Source organism: Sparus aurata, chromosome 22, assembly GCF_900880675.1.
Source record: "Sparus aurata chromosome 22, fSpaAur1.1, whole genome shotgun sequence".
In the NCBI taxonomy this organism is placed as follows: domain Eukaryota; kingdom Metazoa; phylum Chordata; class Actinopteri; order Spariformes; family Sparidae; genus Sparus; species Sparus aurata.
Genome location: NC_044208.1, coordinates 26103176 through 26129270, shown reverse-complemented (window position 1 = coordinate 26129270; position 26095 = coordinate 26103176). Strand labels below are relative to the sequence as shown.

Genomic DNA, 26095 nt, shown 5'->3' with positions numbered 1-26095 from the left:
CTATTAATTTCCAATATGAGCTAATCCTCATTATAAAATAACGGGTGTCATAACTGTCGCTGGCATCAGTGCAAAGCTAATTAAAGTCCCACTGGACGCAATTCATTTTGATTTCGAGGCCCAGTGACAGCTGTGGACCAGCGTGATCTGATTTGCTGCTGTGGGGAAATGAATAATGCCATTTCAGGGGCCTTAAGCTTCCACAGCCTTTCTACATGCTGTGAACCTGCCTTGATACGACCTTGATACATTTCAAATTAAAGTCCTTCAAACAGGATATTTTTGGGTGTGCAGATCTTTCCTTTACTTATTTGTTCATTTATTTATTTTTAAGTATATTTTCTTGGCATTTATCTTCGTTGACAGAACAGCTGAAAACATGACAGGAAACTGGTTAAGAGAGAGGAGGAGGGAGTGATGCGCAGCGAAGGGCCCCTGGCCGGGACTCGGACCCGGGGCCGCTGCAGCGAGGACAAAGCCTCTGTACATGGGACGCCCACTCTACCCACTGAGCTAAGCGGCGCCCAGATCTTTTTCTTTTTTACTTGTCCACAAACTCACTGCAAATGACACTGGAGGCTGAGGGTGGTCAAATTTGTAGAAACCAGCAAGAACGTGCTCGATTTTAAAGGTGCATTTTGTAAGATCGGGACATAATTTTAGTTTGAAACATTTATAAAACGGGTGTGAAGAAGTAACAGATCCGGCGCTATGTCCAAGACGTCAATGTACTGTTTTGCAGAACAGTGATGTGCACGATGGGGGGCCAATTGTTGAAAAACGAGCGCTAAAGTGCCCTCCTGGGAGCCAAAACGTGCGCTAAAGTGCCTTCTTGGGAGCCAAAAAAGCGTGCCAAAGTGCCCTTTTGGTTGGCAAAACACACTAAACTGCCCCCTTGGCTGGTTAAAATATGATAAACTGCCCTCTTGGGAGCCAAAACATTTGCTAAAGTGCCTTCTTGGGAGCCAAAAAAGCGTGCCAAAGTGCCCTTTTGGTTGGCAAAACACACTAAACTGCCCCCTTGGCTGGTTAAAATATGATAAACTGCCCTCTTGGGAGCCAAAACATGCGCTAAAGTGCCTTCTTGGGAGCCAAAACATGCGCTAAAGTGCCCTCTTGGGAGCCAAAATGCACACTAAAGTGCCCTTCTTTTTGCCCCTGCCCTTCAAAAAGTCTGCCCACGCCACTGTTGCAGAAATACTCTCTGCTAAGCAGAAGAATTTTCAGCAAAGCGAATTTTATCCTCAACAACAACGGCTCCTGAAGAGACACCACGTCCACGGCAGAGAAAAGAAGTGACGTTAAATGACGCTTCATTCTGTTGAGGCTTTCAGACACCGAAGACAGGTGCGGACGAGTTAAAAGATCGGCCCACAATGTTTCTGAGCTAAGTGAGCTGTTGTGTAAATGTACTGTGTACACAAACTGTACATGTGAAGATCATAAGATATCATTCCTATTTCCCCCGGCTGTATTCTCGCTCTGCTGTCAGTTATTAGTTGCCATTATTCATAACAGCTGACTGTAAATTGCGATTGCCCGGACCCAGTAGTACACTGGAAAAACATCACTCTATTCATACTATTGTAACTACTTGGCTTTATGGTTATGAGAGTGTTTTTGAGGACATTACAAGGTTTATTATGCGTGTCTAACTGTAGCAGTGACTCTGTTAGACATTGTGTACAGTTAGTAAATCATGAACTTTGCACTCCGGGAAAGAACAAGGTGCAGCTCCGGCTTTGAACCCCTTGAAGAAACGACCAGGGCCTGCAGAGCTGGACGATCCTGCTACATCAGGCGTCGGACTGAGTGACAGTGACAGGCAAGTCTAAAGTGGCAGAAGATCTCAGTGACTCAGCACTTTGGGAACTGGGTGCCCTGTAATAATCATGTGGCCGTCTGATGAAGCTGTCGCTGCGGTCCGTTTTTCCGCTGTATGACGATATAAAATCATTAGTTTTTTATGCAACTGTTCTTTACTTTCTTCCTGAAAGGGGGACAGAAGGCACTGTGGTGTGTGCATTATGAGTTCTGACACCATCAGAGTGAAATAATGATTAAATCCTGTCTGCAAAATCAAAAGGTCTTATCAATCATATCTTACATGTACAGAGGGCTTTACAAAAAACATTCAAAACACTACATAGTTCACACTGTATATATTTGATTGAAATCCGAAGAATCCTACCTATTCTCCTCAGGCCTCCCCTCCATGGCCACGCTCACTGGCCTGCACCAAGCCCTCAGGCTTTGAAGCCAACTTCACCAAGTGGCCAGTCAGTCATCATGACAGTGTCATCACAACATCATGTGATGCACTGGGGCCCAAAAATACTTTTACCCTGAAGTTTGAATTATGAAAGAACCGGCTGTAAAACAGTGGATACATTTTGTGTGTGTGCGCGTGTGCGTGAATGTGTGTCACAACCCCAACAAAGTGAGTATCGGATTTAGATCCATTGGGAAAGTCTGGTGGAGCCTCATGATTAAATCATTTCATCCTTGTGAAAGTTAGCCGGGGGACAAACTGGAAGTTAGCCAGCGGTGGGCTCCAGTGCATGCTCTGTGGGGCGCCACAACTTTGAAGACATGGGTAATTTTATACCCGAGAAGTTTGCCATTTTTTTGACCTAATGTGCTTCTGAGCAGCCTCCGGCGCTCCATCCAAATGTTTCTCGTTAGATCAACGGTCAAATACGCGTTGGCGGCTAGCTTCCGCTCTCTCAGCCACCATATCAACAACAAGCGCAGTAATTGTTACCTCAGTCACGAAAAGGCCACCAAACTACTAGTTAAATTTGGCCTACATGTACTTGACCACCTCCTGTTAGTCCCCCAGTGAAACTGACTGGAATAATTAATGATTCTCCAGCAACACACACTCAGCAGATCTGTCACTGAGCCCAGGGCATTAAAGATTACACATCCTTGTCTTAGCAGCAGCCTTAACATAAGCATGAAGCATCCGCACTGAGCTGTCCTCTGGCCCTGTTGAAGATCATACAGCATGCATAAAATATGTAACAGGATTATCCACACCGCACTGGGGCCCTACAAACAACCCGACAGCAGCAGCCAAGTCCCAAAAACTATTTGAATTAATGTCTGTATTAATGAATAAATTCTTTTCATGTTCTCTTTTTTTGAATTTACCCGTGTTTGCCACATGAAGTATGAGGTGATTCAAAGCGATGTGGTGCGCAACCAGCAGTTCAAGATGTTGCTCTCCTCGTTTTCACTCACTTGTGCGAGTTGAGAGTCTTACAGGGAGCCACACAGCAGCAGTGGTGGAGACGCGGGACGGCAGCCCTGCCCTCATACACGATCTCCCTGGCGACGCGCATTACAAAAGCTGCAGGCTTCCGGTGGAGAGGAGGACACCAGCGCGCCGCGCCGCTGAGAACCTCTCCGCCTCACACTTGAGCACAGATGGATCTGACACCGGAACGCGTAAGCAGCGGCGCATTTTGACTTGTCTCCATCAGATGGAGTAGGATCACCTCTCCTTCTCCTTCTGCTTCTCCTCTCTTATCCTTGAAAGCATTCTCCTCGGCAACACATCACAATGGATATGTACACCTCCACTTTATCGCCAGCGCTGGACATCGGCACAGGTTGTTATCTGCTGTTTTTAAGTAAGTAAAAAAAAAAAGAAAGAAAGAAAGAAACGCGCGTAATAGCGCTCAGAAACTTTGCATCAGTGCTTGGCTCTTTCATTAGTGAGTGGGGGGGATCTGGTGTGCCGAATTGATTTCTTTCACAAGGTTTGGAGAGCTAAAAAAAAAAAAAAGAAAGAAAAATCTTGAAAGCGCTAAATTGTGCGTTTTACATAATCCACGTTTTACGCACGGCAGCGCGACACCAAGTGCCTGTTGGACTTTAAGAAAAAAAAAATGTGTGGAGTGTTTTCAGCGTGGCAGGAGAGTCATCATTTTTGCATTAATCTACATTAATGATTGCAGGGGAGTCTGTGAGCATGTGTATGGCGCGTGCGTGCGCGCGCGCGCTCGGTCTCCAGTCAAGATGAGGCACGTAATGGTTTTGTTGAAGTGTAAATAAATGGTTACAAAACGACAAAAAAAAAAAAAAAAAAAAAAAAAAACCACACAAGCGTCTTCATTATGCTTGTTATGGCGCTTTGAGAGAGTTAAGTTGAGAAATGGAAAGGAAAAAAAAGAGTACATAGTGAAGTAAAGAAGACAAACTGGGGAGCAATTAGACCAGTGGATGTTATTCTCTCTGAGCATGTTCACAGCAGGGTGTTACATCCTCCCAGTATAGACTTAAGTAACCATGCTGTGAGAAAAATGAGCTCTTAATGCCATGTGGATGGACCTCACAGTCATTGCAGCATTCCATACAAAACTGTAAAGCCAGCTTTAATGTTGTGCAGTTTCTGATTGCAGATGTCCCTCCTCCGTGGGGGGGCTGGGGCTGGGGGTGCTCTCCAGTGGTCTACCAGGGGTGGCAATCAGCTGGGATGACAGACCAGCAATCACCCGGCCGACCCTCGCACGTGATCTCCGTCTGGAAGTTTACAATCGGGCACAGGCAGTTGATCTGCCGGAGCACCCCCGAAGGAGGACCGATAGATTAACAGAGAGTAATGAAAGATGGATGATAGCCGTGAAGTTTTCCGAAAAAGTAAACAGTCAGGGGGCCCTCGTGGCCAACAAAAGGGAAAAAAAGAAAAAACCCATCATGTGTTAGAACTTCCCTTTGATTTCTCCTAGCGGGCAGGAGGAGGTGATTGTGTGTTGGCATTCACTTCACATCTACACTTCATCCCTGCTCAATTCTCTGGTATCCACCGAGAGGTGTGTGTGTGGCTGATTCTATCTCTGTAATTCCCGTTAAATCCAAATAAATCAGACAGGCTTTGGAATTTTTAGTCGGCACTCTCGGGACTAAGATTAGTTGCAGGTGTTGAAGGACTCACCTGGCAGTGACTCTGTGTTCTGGTTTTTTCTTTTTGTTTTGGTGCAATATGACATTATATTCAAGATGGCACGTGGAGGAGTGTGCAGATAAGACACACCAGGACAGAAGAGTTACGTGACCTTGAGACGAGATACTTTTTTTTCGTGATCTGCAGAAAAAAGAGAAAAGAGAAAAGGAAGGAATATTGTGGGATGAATTCCGTGTTAGGTGACCTTTGGAGGTGTGTCGACTGGAAAATGCATCGCTGCGATTGTCAGAAAAGGGTGTTAGCAATTACACCTTTGGAGAAAAGGAAAAGAAGAGGAAACCCTGAAGGGACGGCATACGTTTCTTCTGCTTTGCCAGTGATTGCCTTTCTGTGAGGATTAACTCATTTGTGCTACGGGAAACAGGCATTGAGGATTATTGGCTTATTATGAGGTCGCTGTAAATTGAAAATGCCGGTTGTGTTCAGCGTGCTCGAGCTTGACACACTGATTGGACCTGCTCAGTGATGATGTGAATTTAGAAACAATTATACTGCCAGAGAAATGCACGACTACGTGGAAGGTAGCGAGGACAAGTCACGCAATCACCTGATTTGCTGCTCAGCCTTGACGGTTCACATCCGGATGAAGCGGATGAAGCAGAGGGACGGGGAGGACGGGGGGGGGGGGGGGGGACGCCTGCCATTCTTTGCTTCCGACACGGCGTGAATGCACAGCACTTTCTTTCTCATTAGCACTGAGTGGGGTGTCAGTGGTAACACGACTGCTCTGATTAGGTATTTAGAATGAGGCGAGGCTCTGTTCTCGGATGCCTTGCGCAATTATATACATAATGAGGCATGGGGGTTACTTAACAGGCAGACAAATATAGGCATCAGCCTATATTTAACACACACACACACACACAACAGTTTCATTAAGGAGATGCTGGGGAAAGCAGTTATTTTGGGGATTGTGTGAAAATGATTAACGCGGCGGCTTTTGTGTTGTTTCACGTTGGATAATTGCACAATGTTTTTTTTCACGGAGAGACGAGAGGCAAGTGGGAAAAAACAACAAATGTGACCTACTACCGACATTTTTTTGTTTGTTTTCCACTTGGCCCCTCGGAGCTTCTGTAGTACAAGGAGCCTAATTAAGTTGGAATAAGTTAGAGAACAGCGTAAAGTGAGATTCATATCATCATTTTTTTCATTTGTTTTATTTGGGTTTTTTTCGCTGGAAACGCCTTATGCGGGCCGAATGAAGCCTCGTGGTTTTGGCCCTCGGGCTCCACTTTGTGCAGGCCCTGGTCCAACCCGATTTAAATCATAATATCTTAAAGGAGCATCTAATGTGTGTTGCCACACTCCACGCAACCACAATACAGAGAGACAACCGTCGTCCTCATATGGCATGATGCAACTTTATGAACCCTGGCACAAGTGGAAGTTGTCCTTTCGGTCCAACTATTTCTGTAAATTCTAACCATATTGCTCAGAGAGGCTGAAATGAAAATATATGATTAGAGGACGAGCAGCAGCCCCCCCCCCCCCCTCCTTTGATAATGCACTATGACGCATCCCTCAGGTCCAATATTATATACAGCGTCATGATGAAAAGTCTTGGCCTGCCTTACTGCGAAACACTGAGTTAATGGTAAGACTGCAAATTACAGATTGAATATATGAATGCATAAAAAAACAAAACAAGATAAAAAGCCCGCTCGGACTGTTTGCGGCGCGCTGCATCCAAGAGACTGAATGAGTTAAATACTCCACTGGCATCTTTTGCAACAGTTCATTGGAGTCGTGCATCACACGCATCACTTCTGCAAAGCTACGAGCATCGTGGGAGACAATCAAATTCTCGCGCGTGGATGCACACCGGCCCTCCTTATGCGGCCACCGCGTACGGGCGCGACCGCGCAGACCGCTAAAGGCGCGACCTCGTGTTAAACTGATGAGATAAACTGCACCGAGAGCCTTTTTCGGTTTTATATGTAGATTGCTTTAAAACACATTGGTATGGATCTGTTTCTCGGGAAAGTGAGGCGAGCCCCTCAGGTGTGGGCAAAGCGCGTTCATCAATATTCACCACCTGTCAATCTCCCCACACTTCTACCTCCCCCCCTCCCTACCTGCCGCTACTCTCCCCACTTGCCCCCTTCTCTCTCCTAATCCCTCTCCAGTCAATATTGTGCCATTAGAGCATTATTGAGCTCTGTTAGCTCTGAAGAAAGCGCCCTCTAAGTGTTTTACCTTCTGCGGCTTTGTATTCTGCTCGCCTCAAACTAAGGTTAGACCCCCCTCAGTCCAGGTTAACCTGAGGGGGGGTCTAACCTTAGTTTTAGGTAAGCAGCGCAGTGCTTTGGAAGCATGTAACACGAGTCGTTGATGTTGACACGTGACAACTTTTTGTTCACGCCATCAGCTGCGTCTTGTGTCTTTCTTGTGTCGAGGATTAGAGCAATGACTCGACTCGACTGAACAGCCATGGATGTGAGCATCATCATCACTGAGCTGGAAGTTAATTGCATCCCGTGGCTTTGTGATAAAGTAGTGTCGCGCTTGATTCTCCGGGGATTAGAGTCGGTTTTGGGAAGATAAGAAATCACTGGTGTCTGTTAGCGTGGACCATAATCATACGGCGGCCAATTTCCCTTTGACATCCCACTCGGAGTGGGAAGCTCAGATGCCGCACTGCTGCGAAAATGACAGATTACCCGACGTTTACGCAAGACGCGCCACCTGGAACGCGTCAAGTGGTGTGTTATTCCAGCACTCAAATTTCCCAACCTGAGCGTGACGTCGGAGAGAAATTGGCCCGTCGAGTGATTGAGGTCTTTGTGCAGAATTTTTTTAATTGAAATCGCTCCGTTCAGCCCTGCGAGTTGGGTCCATGGACCTTGGATGTATGGATGGACAATTCCAGTTTCACAACGTTCTATGAAATTGTTGCCGCAACGAGGGGGAAGAGTTTGTATCGTAGATGTTGGGATTGTGGGGGGGGGACTTCTACTCCTCCTTCCCAAAACTCATCGGAATCAATCTAATGCTAAAAAGCTAAAGGTCTAATGAGACATTTTCCCCAGCAGGGAAGTATGGCCCCTGCAAGAGAAAGGCTCACTGTTTGGGGATGCAGAGTTTTATCAGATAATTAGATTTAATCTCATCTAATCTGGGAGGAGTTGTCAGTAAACACGAATGAGTCCGCCGGTTGCTGCCCTGTTTACAGTCATTTTCTAAAATCTAACATCATCGCTTCAACTGAAGTTTTTGTTCCGTCCCAACGAAGTGACTCGTTTAATTGTCACAACTGCATGACATCTGAGCTTTTCATGGCAAATCTTCCGAATAAGCGTTGCAAATGTGTTGCAGAGTACATTAAAAGCCTGTATAATTTGCCCGCACGAGCTCTGAGAGTGAATCTTCTCCGCCTGCAGAAGTAGAAACCGCCTGTACAGTTTCGACTGGAGGGGTTAACAGGATAAGTCAATATGTCATCGAATGTGTCAGAGACGGGAACAAGACGGTGCCGTGGAGCTTAAGAAGCTCAGGAATACTTCAAGCTAGGCAATAAAGAGAGCGATGCAGGCTATCTGTAATGAGAGGTGATAAGCCTCAAGCTGTGCAGTTTCAGTGATCAGACACTTCATATACTGTTCCACTCCTCATCTGTTGATCCGTCAATTCATGTGTCAGAGCCCAGGTTCAACGAAAAAAGGAGTTTTTTCTCAGCTGTTATTGGTCTGAGCACAGTGAATGCAGGGTACGTCGGTTCTCTTTCAGAGCAGCCAGGCGTTTCTCTCTCAGGGTTGCTGGTGCAAGCTGCCGACCTCTCGAAGCGTGAAAAGGCTTAAGGAAATACAAAATGACCCCGAATGGAATCCAGCATTCAGGCCGCGCAGGCTGAGACCGAAAGGCTGAGCTGTAAAAGGACTTGCGCTCGAGCACTCTGAAAAAAAAAAAAAACGCATTTAAGCTTCACATAAATTAACAACATCGTTCTATTTCTGAGGTTTCTCGATTCACAGAGTGCACTTCAAGGTCAACGAGTGCGTAGGAGAAGATCGCAAATTTATTTTGTGTGGGAAAGGTAATATAAACAGTAGGCGATGAGGGGGGATGCCATCCAACCTGTTAGCAAAATTACCAACAAGCATCCCCCTTGTCAACCTACCATCACTCTCCATCCGCAAGCAGCAGATAGTGTGTGACAAATCACAAGCGGTCGCCATCAGCTCCGGTGCACTGTGGAGTCAATCCGGGCACGGCTGCTTTGCGATCCGGCTGCCTGGTTTATTTTTGACGAAACCTGCAACGAGCTGCACAGCACCGATCGCGCCAACAGGAAGTCAGAGACACAGGAAAGGCATAGAGCATCCGGTCAATTTCCAAAATAAAACGCCCTGTACAGACTCCCGATTGTATAAAAACTAAAAAATGACCAGATCAACAAAAGTTTGCTATCTATGGTCTAAAAAACCAAATGTTACTTTTTTGTTAGCATTTCTAAGTATGTCTGTTCAGAACATGGTGGCTTACGTTATGTTGCCAATTGTCATTCTTGTGCTTGTTTAGTTTAACCATTAGTGAGGTAGCTGTTACATATCCTGACACCAGCTGTTTTATCCTCCATTGAAACGCACTCTGCTGGGCCAACTGTGTCATTACACCAATTTTTTATTACCCCAAGCATGTTTTTCTGCATTATACTTTTTAAATACAAGGTTTTAAAACCTCATGAATCAGCCGATAAATCAATAAAGGCAAATGCCGATAAGTCGGTCGGGGTCTGCTATTTTGCACGATGTTCATTGTGTCTCCTTCAAGGAATTTAAACGGTAAAAAATTCCAAGGGGTCATGTGAGTCATGTAACTTAAAAGAACGCTGCTTGTGAGAAACATGAGAAAACCTGCCTGAATAAACTCAGTCCACTACATACAATTTAAAGGTGTATTTACTCATTAATTTAATACAGTTATAAAAAGACAATTGCAGTGGGGAGAGAAGGAAGATAACTGGATGAAATGGAATTGTAGAATTAGAAATGTCACAGGTTTGGTTAGGCGTCCTGCAACAATGTCCTTTGGGAGGTGTACATAGGTGTGTCGGGGCAGGGTGGTGCTCCCATTGGACCATCCCCCCTGTTAAAAATGAACAAATCTCCCTACTGAATATAAATGCTAGCTCTATAGGGGAAACGTCTCAGTTCTCCGAGGCACTGCAATGCAGCCGATGTCGACTGTTTTATATTCTGGCCTCGGGTGGATATTCTGCTAGCTTGTGTTAGGAGACGTCATGGAGGGAAGCAGATATCAACAGCCAGTCATAAAAAAAAAAAACCACACAACCAGTGTTTTGTGAAAGCAGACATCTGGGCACACTCTCCACAAAGCTCGCTGGGAAAAGCACGGACCGGACGCGACAAACGCTGCGTGTGAAATCTGCCTCACAAAATTAGGAACCGTAGGCAGATATCTGCGACCATAAAGGAACCAGCCAGCCGAGCCAAATTGCCATGAACTGAGAGAGGCGTTTCGGCTCGGAGAGAGTTGTGCGCAGCAGTCGCGTTAGGAAGGGTCTGATTCTCAAAGGAGTTTCTTAATAAAAAAAGGGGATTTGCTTTTTTTCTCACAGCGCGTAGGAAATGGCGATGAAGTCGCGGAGTGTGTGCAGCCTTTCGCCGTGTCTGAGTTCAGTCACATATGCAGCTCCTCCTTCAGACAGGCTGACTTTATGCGTGGAGGTGGTAGTCCCCAGGGTTGTGCCCCACACATTACCGATTCTCAAGCTGTCCGCGGTGAAAGTGCCTATGAAATTTTAAAGATATGTCGGGGAGAGGGGGGGGGGGACGTTCAATTCGCTCTGTGCTGCTGTCCTCTTCTGAGAGGGACACTCGGGCCCGTGCTGTCCATGTGAAAATGGGATTGATTGTATATTCCGTGTGACTGCATGAACTGCCACTTTCCCCAGATCTGGTGTGAGCTGAGGTGTCTGAGGAATACAGCCCCCTCTGCTATTTTTACTGTTATACAACCGTAACCCTCCTGTGTAGGGTGGCAGGATGAGGTCAAGCGCTCTCACCGTGTGCGTTACAGTTGCATTAGCCTCAGCCATTTACCAATTTCCTGTTCCAAAACAGCGGGGAGGCACGCACCTCCTCCTATTTTGCTTTGGTCTGCGTGGTCGACATTTATGGATGTAAAGGAATGTTTAATTTATGCATTGGAATCGCAGTTCATCCGCGATGTCTTTCGAGGTCTTTACAGTTTGCATGCTTTATGTTCTGGTGCCTGAGATGGGGATTTGGAAATGTTCCGCGCTCGCTGATAATACTGAATGAGAAACAGCTCTGACTGAGGGCGACCCGCACTGTTTGCCTCCTCCCAGGTGCCTGTGATTCTACAGGAATGTGGATGCCTTATCCAGCTGTGGGAGACGCGGTGATGATTAAACGTCCAATTTGTAAAACAAAAATAAATGAATTCTCTTTCCCAGCTTTTCAAATAATGACACGAACCCAGGAATTGATAAGTTGGGGACTTTATGATATTAGACAGTTCCTGTTTCATTTCCGCTCTCTTCATGACGGACTGGGAACGTCAGGAAACAACTTATGTGGCTCTAAACAATCAACATGTTTGTGGTGTCGCCATTCTCCTAATCCACAATGAGATTTGAGTTTTGATTTCAAGGCCATGATTTGTTTCGCAGCATTGACGTCATAGCTCACAGATAGATCATCGCTGGAAAACAACGACAGCTCGACTGACGGCTTTTGTAGGTTAGGATCATTCGAGTCCAAATATCAATCGCCACAAATAAAGGCTCCATTGTTCAACGAAAAAAAAAGAAATGCCAGCCTTTGGAGATTTATCAGTAAACAAGAAAAAATGGAAATTCAATGATTTGTTTTTGCAACATTTGGCTTCTGAAATCTGGCCCGAGTAAACCCTCTCCCCAAACAATTCAATTGAGGATCTCGGACCGTGTTGTCAGTTTTGTTCAGCTCAGTTCTTCCCTCCAGAGTGAGCTCTCTTCTTAAATAAATCAATGAATACAGAAGCCCTGAGGGAAAAAAATGTCACGTTCCTTTTGGCGAGGAATGTGTCATACTTTGCGCTAATCTGCCGTTAGTGTCACGGTTGGAATATTGTTTATCACCAGCCTTCTCATCATTGGGTGTCCACGGTGAGCTGTGAGTCACCGCAACCGGCAGGAAGACGACGGCGAAAGTGCACATTCCTGGCATGAGAAACCAGCTGTATGTGTCTGAGATGGAGGCTGGAAAACACTTCTTCCACTGACGATTCTCTCTCCTGTTTCCCCTCGCTTCCCCCAGTCATGATGCTAAGCTAAGCTAATGTCTAACGTCAGCCCTTTTCGTCTAACTCTTTTCCTCTATTTCGGAAAGAGGCCTTTAAAAAAGTCATGACCTGATCACCACCAGGCCAACGGAAAGTCACAGTCCACAAAACATTTCTGTGGCTATCCACAAAAAACAGAGTTGCAGCATTCTCTTAAGCAGCTGAAGTGGATGGGGACTTGTTGTAAGAGGTAAAACAATTACAGAAAGAAAACTAAAAAAAAAGGCTCAAGGACTCCAAAATGATCTGGATAGAGATAGATTTTTGCACTCTCGATGCACAATCGAGCTTTTGTACCTGCCTCGCAGCTAAAGTGAAGATCTCTGCTTTAGAAAAAGGGTGTCAGTAATGTTTTTTTTAAAAATCAATCAGATCTTCCCCCCCCCGCTGCTTCTGTTGTTCAGGAGAATGCCGCCCCGTTGCTTTGCCCGTGAAGCATTCCGAGAATGTTCCGCGGGCTACGCGACTTCACCTGAGTCTCCATCAGCGTGAGGTGATGAGCAGGTGATGGCTGGATTTTCATGGAGGAACTTGTCCTTTCAGGTTTCTTACAGAACACTTTTTGAGTTAGCCCGGCCCGGCGCTGTGCCTCTCTTTTTGCAGGTTGCGAGAAGGTGGGATTTCTGTGTGTCATGAGGACGAATCTGTAACATCTGTTCCAGGTTGGGGGGGAGGGGGGGGGGGCTTCTTCTCTTCAATCCGCTGTGTTATCTAACGGTTTCCCCTTCTCATGGCTTCCAGGCAACCTCGGAATGACGCGTGGTTAATGTGTATTCGCTCTGTGTTTGGCTTGTGTGACTTGAGAGGGGAGCGCATGCTGTTTTATTTTGGATGCGTCAAGTTAACGAGCGCACAAAACAAACAGGGGAATGGTGGGGGGAGGGGGAGGGGGAGGGGGGAGGGAATGGGACGGGACACTCCTCAATTTATGTTATAAACAAGCGTACACAGTACACAGTGTCACCGGCCTGACCCGGGAATGTAAGCCAACCAAGTCCCATGAGAAATTCGCTGTGTTATAACTGCGCCGAAAAAGAGACCTCCTCAAATCCACTCGGTCTGAGCCCTGTAGCAGTGCTTCTAATGTGGCATTTACTGGGCCGTTTTGGTTCATCCTGCCCTTGAGATTTGCCTATAAGGACAAACACAGAGGAACAAAGAGGGAGGCAGTTTGTCATTTAGAGCGCTGTGACAGTAAGCGAGCCTCCGGAGATACCGCGATACAAAGAAAGCCTGTAGATGCAGATGAAATTACCCCACAGCTTCTGCCACATGCGGGGGGGGGAAACGGGAGATCCGTTCCTTCTGCAATCTAAAGACATCAGTTATGTACGATCCATTCAGCCCTCACATGTGTGTCTACTGGTTCCATTCACATCCCTGTTTACTCAAACGACTCTTTCCCTCCTCTGTTTCCTCCTCCTGTGCGCCACAGCTGTCCTCTCCATCGTGGGAAACCTGCTCGTCATCGTCACGGCAGTCAGGAGGTCGTCGAAAATGAGGCCGCCGGAGCTGCTGTGCGTGAACCTGGCGGTGACGGACCTGGGGGCGGCTGTAACCATGTACCCGCTGGCTGTGGCCTCCGCCTGGAGCCACCGCTGGCTCGGGGGGGATATCACCTGTATATATTACGGCCTGGTAGGGTTCTTCTTCGGCGTGGCCAGCATCATGAACCTGGTGGTCCTGGCCGTAGTGCGCTTCATCGTGTCCCTCAATCTGCAGTCTCCGAGTGAGTAACCAGAGCTCGAACAGTGATAAAAAACACGGCCCTTGCATTTTGGGGGGGGAAATGCTCTTTTGCAAAAGGTTAGAGGACAAGATTGCTCCTTCTCTCATGTGTGTTGAGCCGATATATATATATACAGCAGCAGGGGGAGATAAGGTTTAAAGCTTTTTCTTAATCAGGGGCTTCAAAGGGACCGAACTTTAAAGAGTGGAGCCTGGTGCCAGCAGGGATTCTGGAGGCCCAACATATAATTATTAATATGCTTTTATAAGTACGCGGAGAGCTCTTAAGCAAAATGAGACTTTCAGCAGCCAATCAGAATTCAGCTGAAGCCGTCGTCCCTGTGGCCCCTCCTCTGGTTCTGCCCACAGTTAGTTCATGGGTAGGTGGTTAGCTTAGCTTAGCTTAGCTTAGCATAGAACGCCAGGCAACCTGTCTCCCCTTGTCTTGCCACTCGAGACAACGCCCCTGTCTTCATGAACAGGGAGAGCGCTTTAACTTCACTGTCATTGGTCACCGGGACAAAAAAAAAAAACTGCACGAATAGAATCTCCAGTCAAATCCGATTTCTTTATTTCATGTTTTAATGGTTCAGTGAATTCAGTAATACTCCTACGCTTGCAAATGGTTTTCATGTCACCGCCTTCTATTATGGCTCAATTCAGAGTGCCGTGACCTTTCTTGGTATTTCCGGGCACGAGTCCATGTACAGCTGCACCAAATCAGTTGAAACTGTTGTGAGTCTCCACTGTGCGCTTGCATCCGTGCAACAACGCGTTTGGCTTATTTATTTTTCTATCAAAAAATGTTTGATATACTTCCAATTTTAGAAAAGTAGATAACGACGTTGAATTATTCCTTTGGGTTCATGTCCCACGTGGTCACTTCGAGGGATTTTTATTCTGGTTCAGTAAAATTGCTGGACATTCATTTCCTGTCCCGATGTTTAAAAATATCAGAGCTCTCTGACACTGAAAACCTTTTCCCTGCTGACAAACACGACTGTTTGACAGTCAGTACAGGCAGGAGATGAAGGACGTAACAGAGTGGAAAGATTTGGGCTTTTGTCTCCAAGAAGTGGTATCAGGTGAATAGTTCCATCACAGAGGTTAATGAAAACGGCCCACACACTGGCAGATTACTTGAAGGGCCATTCATATGCAAAAATGTCAAAGCAGTTCATGGCAAAAAAAAGACCAACGACCAAAAGACCATGTAATTACAATCAGGTGTAGCATCATAATATGTATGATCATTATGATAATGTATCATAATATCCTACACTGAACAAAAATGTGAACGCAACACTTTTGTTTTTGCTCCCATTTTTCACGAGCTGAACTCAAAGATCTAAAACTTTTTCTATTTACACAAAAGATCCATTTCTCTCAAATATTGTTCAAAAATCTGTCTAAATCTGTGTTAGTGAGCACCGAGATAATCCATCCCACCTCGCAGGTGTGGCATATCAACAGTTGGTCTTCAATGGCTGTGCGATGTTGCTGGATATTGGCAGAAACCAGAACACGCTGCCGTAAACGTATCGTATGCGTGTCGTGTCCAGAGCGTCCCAAACATGCTCAATGGGTGACATGTCCGGTGAGTACGCTGGCCATGCAAGAACAGGCCACAATAGAAGGCCGCTCTAAAATGTTCAATTGGCATGCTGACTGCAGGAATGCCCACCAGAGCTGTTGCCCGTGAATTGAATGTTCATTTCTCTACCATAAGCAACCTTCAAAGGCGTTTCAGACAATTTGGCAGTACATCCAACCGGCCTCACAACCGGAGACCACGTGTAACCACACCAGCCCAGGACCTCCACATCCAGCATGTTCACCTCCAACATCGTCTGGGACCAGCCACCCGGACAGCTGCTGCAACAATCGGTTTGCGTAACCAAAGAATTTCTGCACAAACCGTCAGAAACCGTCTCAGGGAAGCTCATCTGCATGCTCTTCGTCCTCATCGGGGTCTCGAACTGAATGCGTTTCGTCGTCGCATCCGACATGAGCGGGCAATTGCTCACATTCGATGCCATCTGGCACGTTGGAGAGGTGTTCTCTTCACGGATGAATCCCGGTTTTCACTGTTCAGGGGCAGATGGCGGACAGATGGATCGAGTGGCCCATGGTGGCGGTGGGGTTATGGTGTGGGCAGGCGTATGTTATGGACAAGGAACACAGGTGCATTGTAATGATGGCATTTTGAATTGAGATCCTGAGGCTCATTGTTGCGCCATTCATCCACGACCATCACCTCATGTTGCAGCATGGTAATGCACGGCCCCATGGTGCGAGGATCTGTACACAATTCCTGGAGGCTGAAAACATCCCAGTTCTTGCATGGCCAGCGTACTCACCGGACACGTCACCCACTGAGCATGTTTGGGACGCTCTGGATACGACACGTATACGATACGTTCACGACAGCGTGTTCCGGTTCCTGCCAATATCCAGCAACTTCGCACAGCCATTGAAGAGGAGTGGACCAACATTCCGCAGGCCACAATCAACGACCTGATTAACTCTATGCGAAAGAAATGCGAGGCAAATGGTGGTCACACCAGATACTGACTGGTTTTCTGACCCCCCCACAATAAAGCACATTTCAGAGTGGCCTTTTATTGTGGCCAGCCTGAGGCACACCTGTGCAATAATCATGCTGTCTAACAGGCACGTGCACACATAAGGCCCAAAGGGTGCTTGAGTCCCTGCCCTTTTTGTCTCGTATTATAAAGTGCCCTCTTTGTGTGTTTTTTAATGAATACATACATTCCTGTTGTGCAAAGGGATGTCAAAAAAACGGCGGTATAAAAATGCCACGGTTATCTACCGTACGTATTTCCTCCTAATATGCTGTTGTGAGTGTGTTGAGCCTGTAAAGCCGCTTCTCTGTCCACTGCGGCTCTGCTCTCTCTCTCTCTCGCTACTTTCAAATTAAAAGCCCCCCGCTAAAGAACCCAGTTCTAAACACCAATGGGGTGCAATTAAAGGTCTTATTTGAAGACAAAGAGAGAGAGAGAAGCCGCTGCCTCACCGAGAACTCCACCACGCACATAGATGAGACGTGACAGTGGAGCAACTTGAACCTTTGTGAGTTATAAACCATGAACATAACTTCCTTGTGGGGGCTAACAAGTCGCCTTCCACTTATCCAACGTGCTTAAATATGAGTCGTATTCCAGAAGAGTGCCCATTTGTGCTTGTTAAGCTAACTGCTTGTTAATGAGAGATAATAATCTAATCTGACTGCTGTCTGTGTCGGCTGTTTATCTTGCCACAAATCTTAAACTTCTTCCAGATATTGAGTTCACTGTGACTTTGCTGTTGTAAACATTGTTGTTCTACTAACATCCACAGTAGCAGTCACAGTAGTCATTTATTGGTTTTGTCACATGTTTAGATGTGTAAGCCTGTATTTCTAGCCTAATAATAAACCAGTGTTTTATTGCTTTTTAAGAACCGCAGCTGAATTGCATGTCTTCCAAACCTCAGTATTATGATGTGAATAAACTCATGTTGACGATAATTTGTTGACACAAAAGAAATGGCAGTTGCATATCACTCACAGCTACACAGGATACACAGCTAAGTAGTTAGCTTTCTATAAGTACTTTGTTTATTAATTTTAAGTTAATTTACATATTGCGTTATTAAGGCCTGAAAAAAATGTTTTAGCGCGCGCACGTACTGCCCTTTTCTGACTTTGAGCCCCTGCCCCTCCATAATCATGTGCACGTCCCTGCTGTCTAATCAGCACCTTGATAGGCCACACCTGTGAGGTGGGATGGATTATCTGGGCAAAGGAGAAGTGCTCACTAACACAGATTTAGACAGATTTGTGAACAATATTTGACGGAAATGGATCTTTTGTGTATATAGAAAAAGTTTTAGCTCATGAAAGATGGGAGCAAAAACAAAAGTGTTGCATTCATATTTTTGTTCAGTGTACAATATTTCCTGTCCTGGTTTGACTAACAATTTAATAATGTGTGTATTGAGTACAGAACGTGGCTGATCAGGCTAATTATTAGCATCATTATCAGCTATAGGCAGCAAACGGTTTCCCTCAGCGTTTTTTTAAAGCCACTTTCATACTGCATGTGCACGATGGTGTAATTACTCCAGATGAAAGTGGAGAGCTAAGCACTCTGGTCGCCCGTTAGCTTCTCTTTTATTTTAAGTCAACAGATAAGATTTTCTGCATAATATGATCTCCTCGTCCTGCGAGCTGCTGTGGGTCTGCAGTGCTTTTGCAGTTTTTTTTTGGCCAGTTGGAGGAGTTGAACCTGTGACTAAAGCTAAATCCCATTTCCCAATTTTTCCCGCACCTTTTAGAGCGGAGTTACAAGGGGAAGTGGCGAACTCTTCAAGATCCTCATACGACTTCAGCTGCTGGCGATGGCGTCTGTGTAAACAGAAACCCAACGGCACGATTCTGAAACTCTCGCTTTAGCTGGGGTGATTTCCTTTGTGTTGCTGTGGCTAATCCTGGCTCATGAGGCTTTTTGCCATGTGCAGTTTGTGATGGAGATAGAAAAGAAATGTGGTCAGTGCCTCAAATGAAGCGCGCCTTTTAAAAGCCTCCATCTGGGGGTCTCAGTGATCGTCACGCTTCACCCTACCCCTCTATCCAAAACGGGCTGAGCGATAGGCGCGCGAGGGGTTCGCTTGAATCGGACCTTATCTGTCAGTTCAAGCGTACTCTTAAAGCGAAACTCTCGCCAAAAAGCAACCAAGGCTTTATTTGGGATTGAATATGAGTCAAACCTTCGTGTGAAAGCATAATTACGACGAAAGAGGCACTTTTAAGATTTACCGTAGTTTCGAACTGAACTGGAGTGCATGGGCAAGACATGCTAGCATCAAAATCGCTATTTTTAGAACACTAAGAAGGCTCCACACAACATGAAACTTTGCTCGTAGCATCACCAGGGTCTCTACTCATGAACAAGAGCATTGACAACATTGTTTGTGTACAAAGAGTTTATGAAAAAGAAGGTTTTTGAACTATTCACGTTAGCTGCTGCGCTCCTGCGCGTTGCCGTCATTGCAGCAAAAAGTGTCGATCCCCGAGTGCGACCTGACAGGCACACTTGAGGAGCGGTTCACCATTACTCTCCTTTCTGTCAGGTCGCACTCGGGGCTCAACACTTTTGTCTGGCATGACAGCCACGCGCAGGAGCTGCAGCAGCTAACGTGAGTAGTTCAAAAACCTTCTTTTTCATAAACTCTGTGTACACAAACAATGTTCTCAATGCTCTTGTTCATGAGACCCTGGTGATGCTACGAGCAAAGTTCCATGTTGTGTCGAGCCTTCTTAGTGTTCTAAAAATAGCGATTTTGATGCTAGCATGTCTTGCCCATGCACTCCAGTTCAAAATTAACGCGCCCAAAACCGAAACTACGGTAAATCTTAAAAGTGCCTCTTTCGTCGTAATTATGCTTTCACACGAAGGTTTGACTCATATTCAATCCCAAATAAAGCCTCGGTTGCTTTTTGGCGAGAGTTTCGCTTTAAGTGTGTTGCCCTCCTCGGTGTAGAATGAAGCGACAGTGCAGACGCAGGGAGGATAGAACGAGACCGGAGAGTTACAGGTGATGTAAAGCACTCGGCTCAAAAGTGCACGACAACCCAAACAGAATTCAGAACACGGACACGGATCAAATGCTCATATATGGGTGCATCTTATATATTTATACAAGAGGTGGAAGACGTGGTTTTGCACATTGATATACGGAGCTCGGCAATCCGTCTTAAACTATGAAGTGTATGCACCATAAACGCACCGAGCCGACGTTCTGTCTGTCACTCACTGCTCAGAGTACAGACCACAGTGAATAAAAAAACACATATTTTTGTGCTTCAAAGTGGAGGAGCAGCTCCGCCGGTCGTGACTGAAGGCTTTTTAATGCAAGATTACACACACGTATGCGCCCACATGCGTATGCACACATCTGCATATGGCTCACATAATCTGGAATACCTTGGTGCACACTCGGCATGCGAGGAGGAAAATAATAACGTATAGGCACACAGGAGAGCACGAGGCGAAGCCCACAAGGATGAGGCTCCTTTCAGCGGGAGACAAATCTGAACAAAAGGACCTCGTTAAAAAAAAAAAAATCTTTTGTGCGCGTGTTTTTTTTTTTTGTTTTGAAGATAATGGTACGACGAGATGCGCAGAATAGACTGGACGTCATGTGTTAAAAAAAATCAATCTCACGCCTTCCTCCTGTGTCAGAAAAGATTTTACAAAAACACGAATAAGAGATTACTGCTGACCTGAATGTCAGTATGTTTTTGTGTTACGTGTGGAGGATCTTAAACATACTACAAGGAACTTTTAACTGGAAAGGAAACAGTCTCAAATCGCACATGCTTTTCTGTCATGTGCTCGTAGAACAAGCCTTATTTTTAACTTCCAGATACATCAAGTAATTGTTGATTTAATGGCACATAAGGACTTGCCTTAGAGCAGTGATCCGGTACAGACTGGGTGTTATTTTGCTTTTCCACACATCCGTCCAATCAGGTTTTATATCCACAATATGCATTTCTGTTATGTGTTCCATCACGCTTTAAACCTTTCAGTCTACGTGCCATCTGCGGAGAATGTGGAATATGAAACTCTTTTGCATAAAACAGAAGCTGCTCTAAAAAACAGACCATCTGTCCCCGATGTACTGGGTCAGGGTGCTTTAACAATGAGAGAAACAAGGAAAAACATTTTTAAAACTTCCGTTTTTTCTTCTTGCAGATGAGAAAATCAGCATGAGTAAGGTGAAGATGCTGTGCCTGTGGATCTGGTTCTACGCTCTGGTCTGGTCTCTGTGTCCCCTCCTGGGCTGGGGGAGGTACGGCCCCGAGCCCTTCGGCCTCTCCTGCTCTCTCGCCTGGGGCCAAATGAAAACCGAGGGCTACTCCTTCGTCATCTCCATGTTCTCCTTCAACCTCATCATCCCCACAGCCGTCATCGTCTGCTGCTACTTCGGCATCGCCATCAACCTCTACTTCACCCACAAAAGGTCGCTGAAGAACAGCAACCGAGTGCCCAACATCGTCAAGCTGCATCGGAGACTGTTGATAGTAAGTGATTCCCTCGGATGAGTAAAGCTCTTACGTTATAGTAGACGGTTTGTCTTTGGGGGCGTCTACACTTGGTTGTTGGTCTTCAGCACTTTGCCCTTCTTGACTGCAAACACCATCAATGAACGTCCTCCATCTCGGTTTGAATGGTTTTCATTTATTCAAGTTTCTGTCACTCACGCTGAGGAACCAGAGACTGCCACCTCTGCCTCCCGGGTTGGTTGGGCCTGCCGGGGAGATAAAACTCTACTCAGCGAAGCTCTTAAGTTCCCCGAAGAAGCCAAGCGTCTCCACCACATCAAGGCTAATGTCTAGAAAAAAAAATTAATGGTCATTGCGAATTAGCGTCCCGCTCGGTATTGCAAATGCAATACGCAGCCTGCCAAACGGGCTGAAGTGCCCCCGTCATCAGAGTGGATGTCAAGTGCGTTAAGTTTGTTGCACCATTTGGGCATTTCAACCATTTGCCCATAGCGTCGAGCTACTTTTAATCATTTGTCCAACTGTTTTAATCCGCTCATTATTTATTTGTTTTGGCTATATTCTTCCTTTGTGTTTAGCTTTTTCAATTATTGACCCATTAGCAAACGTTTTCACCCATTCATCATTTACTTTCTCAAGTATTCTAGCTTATTATCCATTCAACTATTACTACTTCAACTTTCCATTAAAGGTGCAGTATGTAGGAACTTTTAATTAAAAAAAAAAATGCAAAATTGAACTAACATTATCAACTGGATGTGAAGAAGTAAGAATTTTGATGCCAAGTCAAAATGTATTGTGTTCGAGAAGATACAGTATCTGCTCATTTTAGCATGTTAGCCAGCTGCCAGGCTAACTGAGATGCCTACCTGACAGCAGTTAGCGGTGACATGCTGCCCCCCATTCGTTTGGCATGTGAATTCAAAAGGTGGCTAATTCTTACATATTACCCCTTTATAATACATTAAGTGAACTATTTTGAACATTTCTCCTCTCATTAAGCTTGCTATTTGCTAACTGCTAACTAATTATTTAACCTGTTTATACATTAACATATTTATCTTACTATTTCAACAACTTGTCTTCTTTTTTTTTTTTTTAAACCTCACTCAAACCGACTTGATTTTTCAGATATTCTTTGTAGATCAAATCTCTGTTTGGTTTAAAAAAAAAAAAAAAAAAGAAAATCCCTGGAAAGCTGACGGGGAGATAACTTTTCAAAGTTACTTAATTTGTTTGCTGTTATGTTATGAGATGCTGTACAGCTGCAGGACAGGTAGCTTATATATAAACAGGCCTTTTCTGTGTCTGCCTCCTCGAAAGACCTGCAGACATTCGATAATCAGGGGGGGTTTTGCTAATGTTTGGATTGTAAAATTAACAAGGAATATGAAGGTAAACATTGTTATGTAAAAAAAAAAAAAAAAACTAAAGGCGAATGCTAATTTGCAGAACAGATGGATATCACAGCTTTCGGCATGAAAACAGTTGATGGAACAAAACATCGTCTTTAGCAACATGCACGTAATCAAGATGTCGCGCTCAGTAATTGGTTTAGATCTGCAAACACTCGTGCTGCACACAACCGACAGGTGTTGGCAGAACAGTGGAGCTTATACCGATTACATTCCAGCTCATTTCCACGACAGGTGTTTTCAGAGACTCAATCCTCCGTTTCTATTTGCAGATTGCCGTGCTCATCAGCATCGGCTTCATCGGCTGCTGGGCGCCGTACGGCATGGTAAGCCTCTGGTCGATTCTCCAAGACAGCAGCACCATCCCGCCCGAAGTCAGCCTCCTGCCGTGCATGTTTGCAAAGAGCTCCACCGTGTACAACCCCTTGATCTACTACATCTTCAGCCAGAACTTCAGAAGGGAGGTTAAGCAACTGCGCTTGGGGTGCCACAGCTCTAACTCGTGCCCCGTCACCACCAGCATCAACGAGAACAGTATCTCTATGGTTTGCAGCACCATCAAGCCGCAAATCGAGGCACGGTCTTCCTTGTTGGAGATCATGGAGTCAGAGACGGAGTATTTGGGCTGAGAGACTTATCGTGGGAATGTTAAATGTTTTTAACTGACCGCTGACAGATGCCTCACAAAATGTTTACAAAAGAACAAACACATGTTGTCTACGTTTACACCGTCTGATGGATATGTGTTGGCTTATCTTGTCATTTTTAGCAGCAATACGACCAGCTCTATTGTAAAAAGATGAGACGAAGAAGACATTTTATCTGTTCATTACCAACAAATCTAAACCAAAAAAAAAAAACAAATGTATAATTTATTCTACTGACAGGTATTGTCATGTACAGCCACTGGACTGACCGTGGTCATTGTAAAGTTTGACATTTTGGGGAATTGAGGATATTCGATTCCTTGCTTGACAGAATCATGCCATGTTTGTGTACAGTAAATAGGAAGCTAGCCTGGAGCCCATTAGCTTATCCTAGCGCTAAGCTTGTAAACAGCGAAACGGCCCCGCTTGGCTCTCTCCTGTGGTAACACAATGTCTCGTTTTCACACTTGAAGGTGCAATATGTACGAATTTTGGGTTGAAAAGCTCCAAAATGGAGACGAATGTAAGCGACCGCTCCTGCCAGCATTCATCACGGGCCTGAAAGCCTCCTCCTGCTGGCACTGTGAACAGCACAACACCACCACTAGCTGCCCCGCTAACTGAGCTATCTAAGCCAACGGCAGATAAAGTTAGTAGACGTTAGCAGCTATTCTGGCAATATATGCTGCCCTCTATTTGTTTGGAGCACGACGGGTGGCCAAGTTCTACATATTGCACCTTTTAGATTTTGCACAAATTAACTAGTTAGATATAATGCGCATTCGTGCTCTTCCAAGCTGGCGGTTGGCAGATTTCTTTTTAATGTACCTTTTCAGATGGAGTGAGGGCGAGCAGTTCCACCCATTCCTAGGCCTACGCGCTGTGCCAGGCTTTTAAAACAAATGGGCAGGAGGGTTCGAAGAAACACTCCCAACTCAAGGTCCAGCGCCTCCCTGGTCCTCACACGGTCCTAATTAGGAGTTACCACAGACCTTTAAACTTCTACATTAACGCGTATGATAATCCCCACGGCTCCCCCTTGGCAAACCCGCCAAACTCGGCCTGCTAATGAGGACCATGAGATGCAGTTGAACGCGCCAGAATAAACGAGATGGCGGACCTTTAGTTGGGCTTGTTTTGTCAAGACCGGCGCAGCACAAAGGCACAAAGAGATGCGGCTACCTCATGCTTTGACAACACATTCACCGCATGCCAGTCAATTAGCGCTCGCTGCTGTTAATGGTTTTTACGTAAGCGTCGTCCAGATTTCACACCCCACCGACACACACACACACACACACCCCGGTGACACTGCTACAGTAAAACAGCACACTGTTATGTATATTTAAATGTATGATGGGAATCGGGTCGCGATCCACACTCACACAAACAACTCTTTCTGTCCTGCTGTACTCAGGGATGTTCTTTTTTTCTTCTTATTTATTAACCTGAGTTCTACAGAAGCAGCAGCCGCAGCAGCATGTAGCAGTTCCCTCCTGCTTTCACTGAGCTCGGCGGAGTGGAAGATGTCGTCCGCTTTTAGTTTTTGCTTGGTCACGTGTTTGTTTTGGTTTGTTTTTTTTTCTTTCATTGCAACGTCTAACTACTGTTGACAGTGTTGAATTACTTGCTAAAACGGAAAAAAAAAATAATAATTGTGTGTAGAGCTATGAACCACGAGCATATTTTTGTGCACCGGTCACTGGTCCTGTTTGAGAATAAACACAGACTGAATACGATAAAATTGGCGACTGGCAATGTGTGTGTGTGTGTGTGTGTACACTGCGATGATGGTATCAGTTTCGGAGTTGACAGGCGGACCCAGGTGTTGCAGGTGTAAATGCTGGCTAATTTCAGCAGAGAAACAAAAGGCAGGCGATGGCAGACACGGCACAGAAACGCCAGAGTAATTAGTCATATTGTCCTCCTCCTGATTCTATCACTGCAGTGCTTGTTGGGCAACAAACACACAGAAAGCAGAGGCAAAGCAAACAACATGCAACAAGCGCCTTCGTCTGACGCTGTCATCAGATAAGGAACGCCCCATCCTAAATATAATTCCATGACTGACGAAGCAGTCCAACGTATACGTAACATATATGTGACATGAAAAACAATGTAATATTCACACAGTATTTTAGCGGTAAAACACAAAAACACAGCTCACAGTCCGCTGAACGGCTGTTAAGTGTCTTTAAGTGGGATTCCCAGGTAGATATCTTGTTGAGAACTCACCCCACTGCCTGTGTCATTCCTCTAGTGGCCTTCTAATATTTATAAGTGCCTACAAATGTCTTATAATCTAACAATAAACAGGCTTATGATCACTTAGTAAGACGACCTGGTTATGCAAGACTCTCTGAACAGCGGCTGATGGACGTCATCAGTCATCCAGGTCATCGTAATTCATTCATTCAACATGGTAGAGTAGCTAATGGACTCATCACCTGATACTGCATAACGAGTTCCGGGATGTAATGCTTTTAGAAAAAGACCAAAGAAGTACGCAGGGATGACGGACGAGACGTGTGAATAAAAAGAAGGCAGTGACTGCAAGGAAACTGAATTCTGCAGCTGTGTGGATTTTCATTTCCCCTCGTCCAACAGCATCATTTATGAACAGCCTTAAAAGAGCTCGACAGTAACAGAGGGTACAGAAATAGAGTGAATTCCTGTCAGGGACCTTAATATTAATTGTCCATTTAGTGTTTGATCATAATTTAACACTGGTGGCGAGGGAGCTGAAACAAAAAGGAAAAAAAGTCAGTGAAGTAAAAAAAAAATGTGTCAAACATAATTCCCAAGAGACTTGACATGAATTTGAATCTATCTTGTCTACAGATTATCTGTTTTTCAAGCAGTTAAAAGGTCTAATTTGTGAGAAAAGTTGTTTTTTGAGTCTCATTCCCAACTTGTCAAACACTGACGCTTTGGTGTGAAGACCGGCCCG

At 45.3% G+C, this 26095-nt stretch overlaps 1 protein-coding gene across 1 annotated transcript; it reads left to right on the top strand.

The window, feature by feature from the left end:
- The first annotated feature begins 3286 nt into the window (after positions 1-3286).
- Positions 3287-24889, top strand: opn8b (opsin 8, group member b). Its single transcript, XM_030404421.1, has 4 exons — positions 3287-3638; positions 13719-14012; positions 20773-21101; positions 22771-24889. The coding sequence occupies exons 1-4, from the start codon at positions 3569-3571 to the stop codon at positions 23125-23127; spliced, it is 1050 nt and encodes a 349-aa protein (XP_030260281.1). The 5' UTR covers positions 3287-3568; the 3' UTR covers positions 23128-24889.
- The last annotated feature ends 1206 nt before the right edge of the window (positions 24890-26095 follow it).

Excerpts from the sequence above, each read along its gene's own strand:
- opn8b (XM_030404421.1), top strand. The coding sequence starts at position 3,569 with ATGGATATGTACACCTCCACTTTATCGCCAGCGCTGGACATCGGCACA. Across the intron at positions 3,639-13,718 it reads TTGTTATCTGCTGTTTTTAA|CTGTCCTCTCCATCGTGGGA; the intron begins GTAAGTAAAAAA and ends TGTGCGCCACAG. Across the intron at positions 21,102-22,770 it reads TGCATCGGAGACTGTTGATA|ATTGCCGTGCTCATCAGCAT; the intron begins GTAAGTGATTCC and ends TTCTATTTGCAG.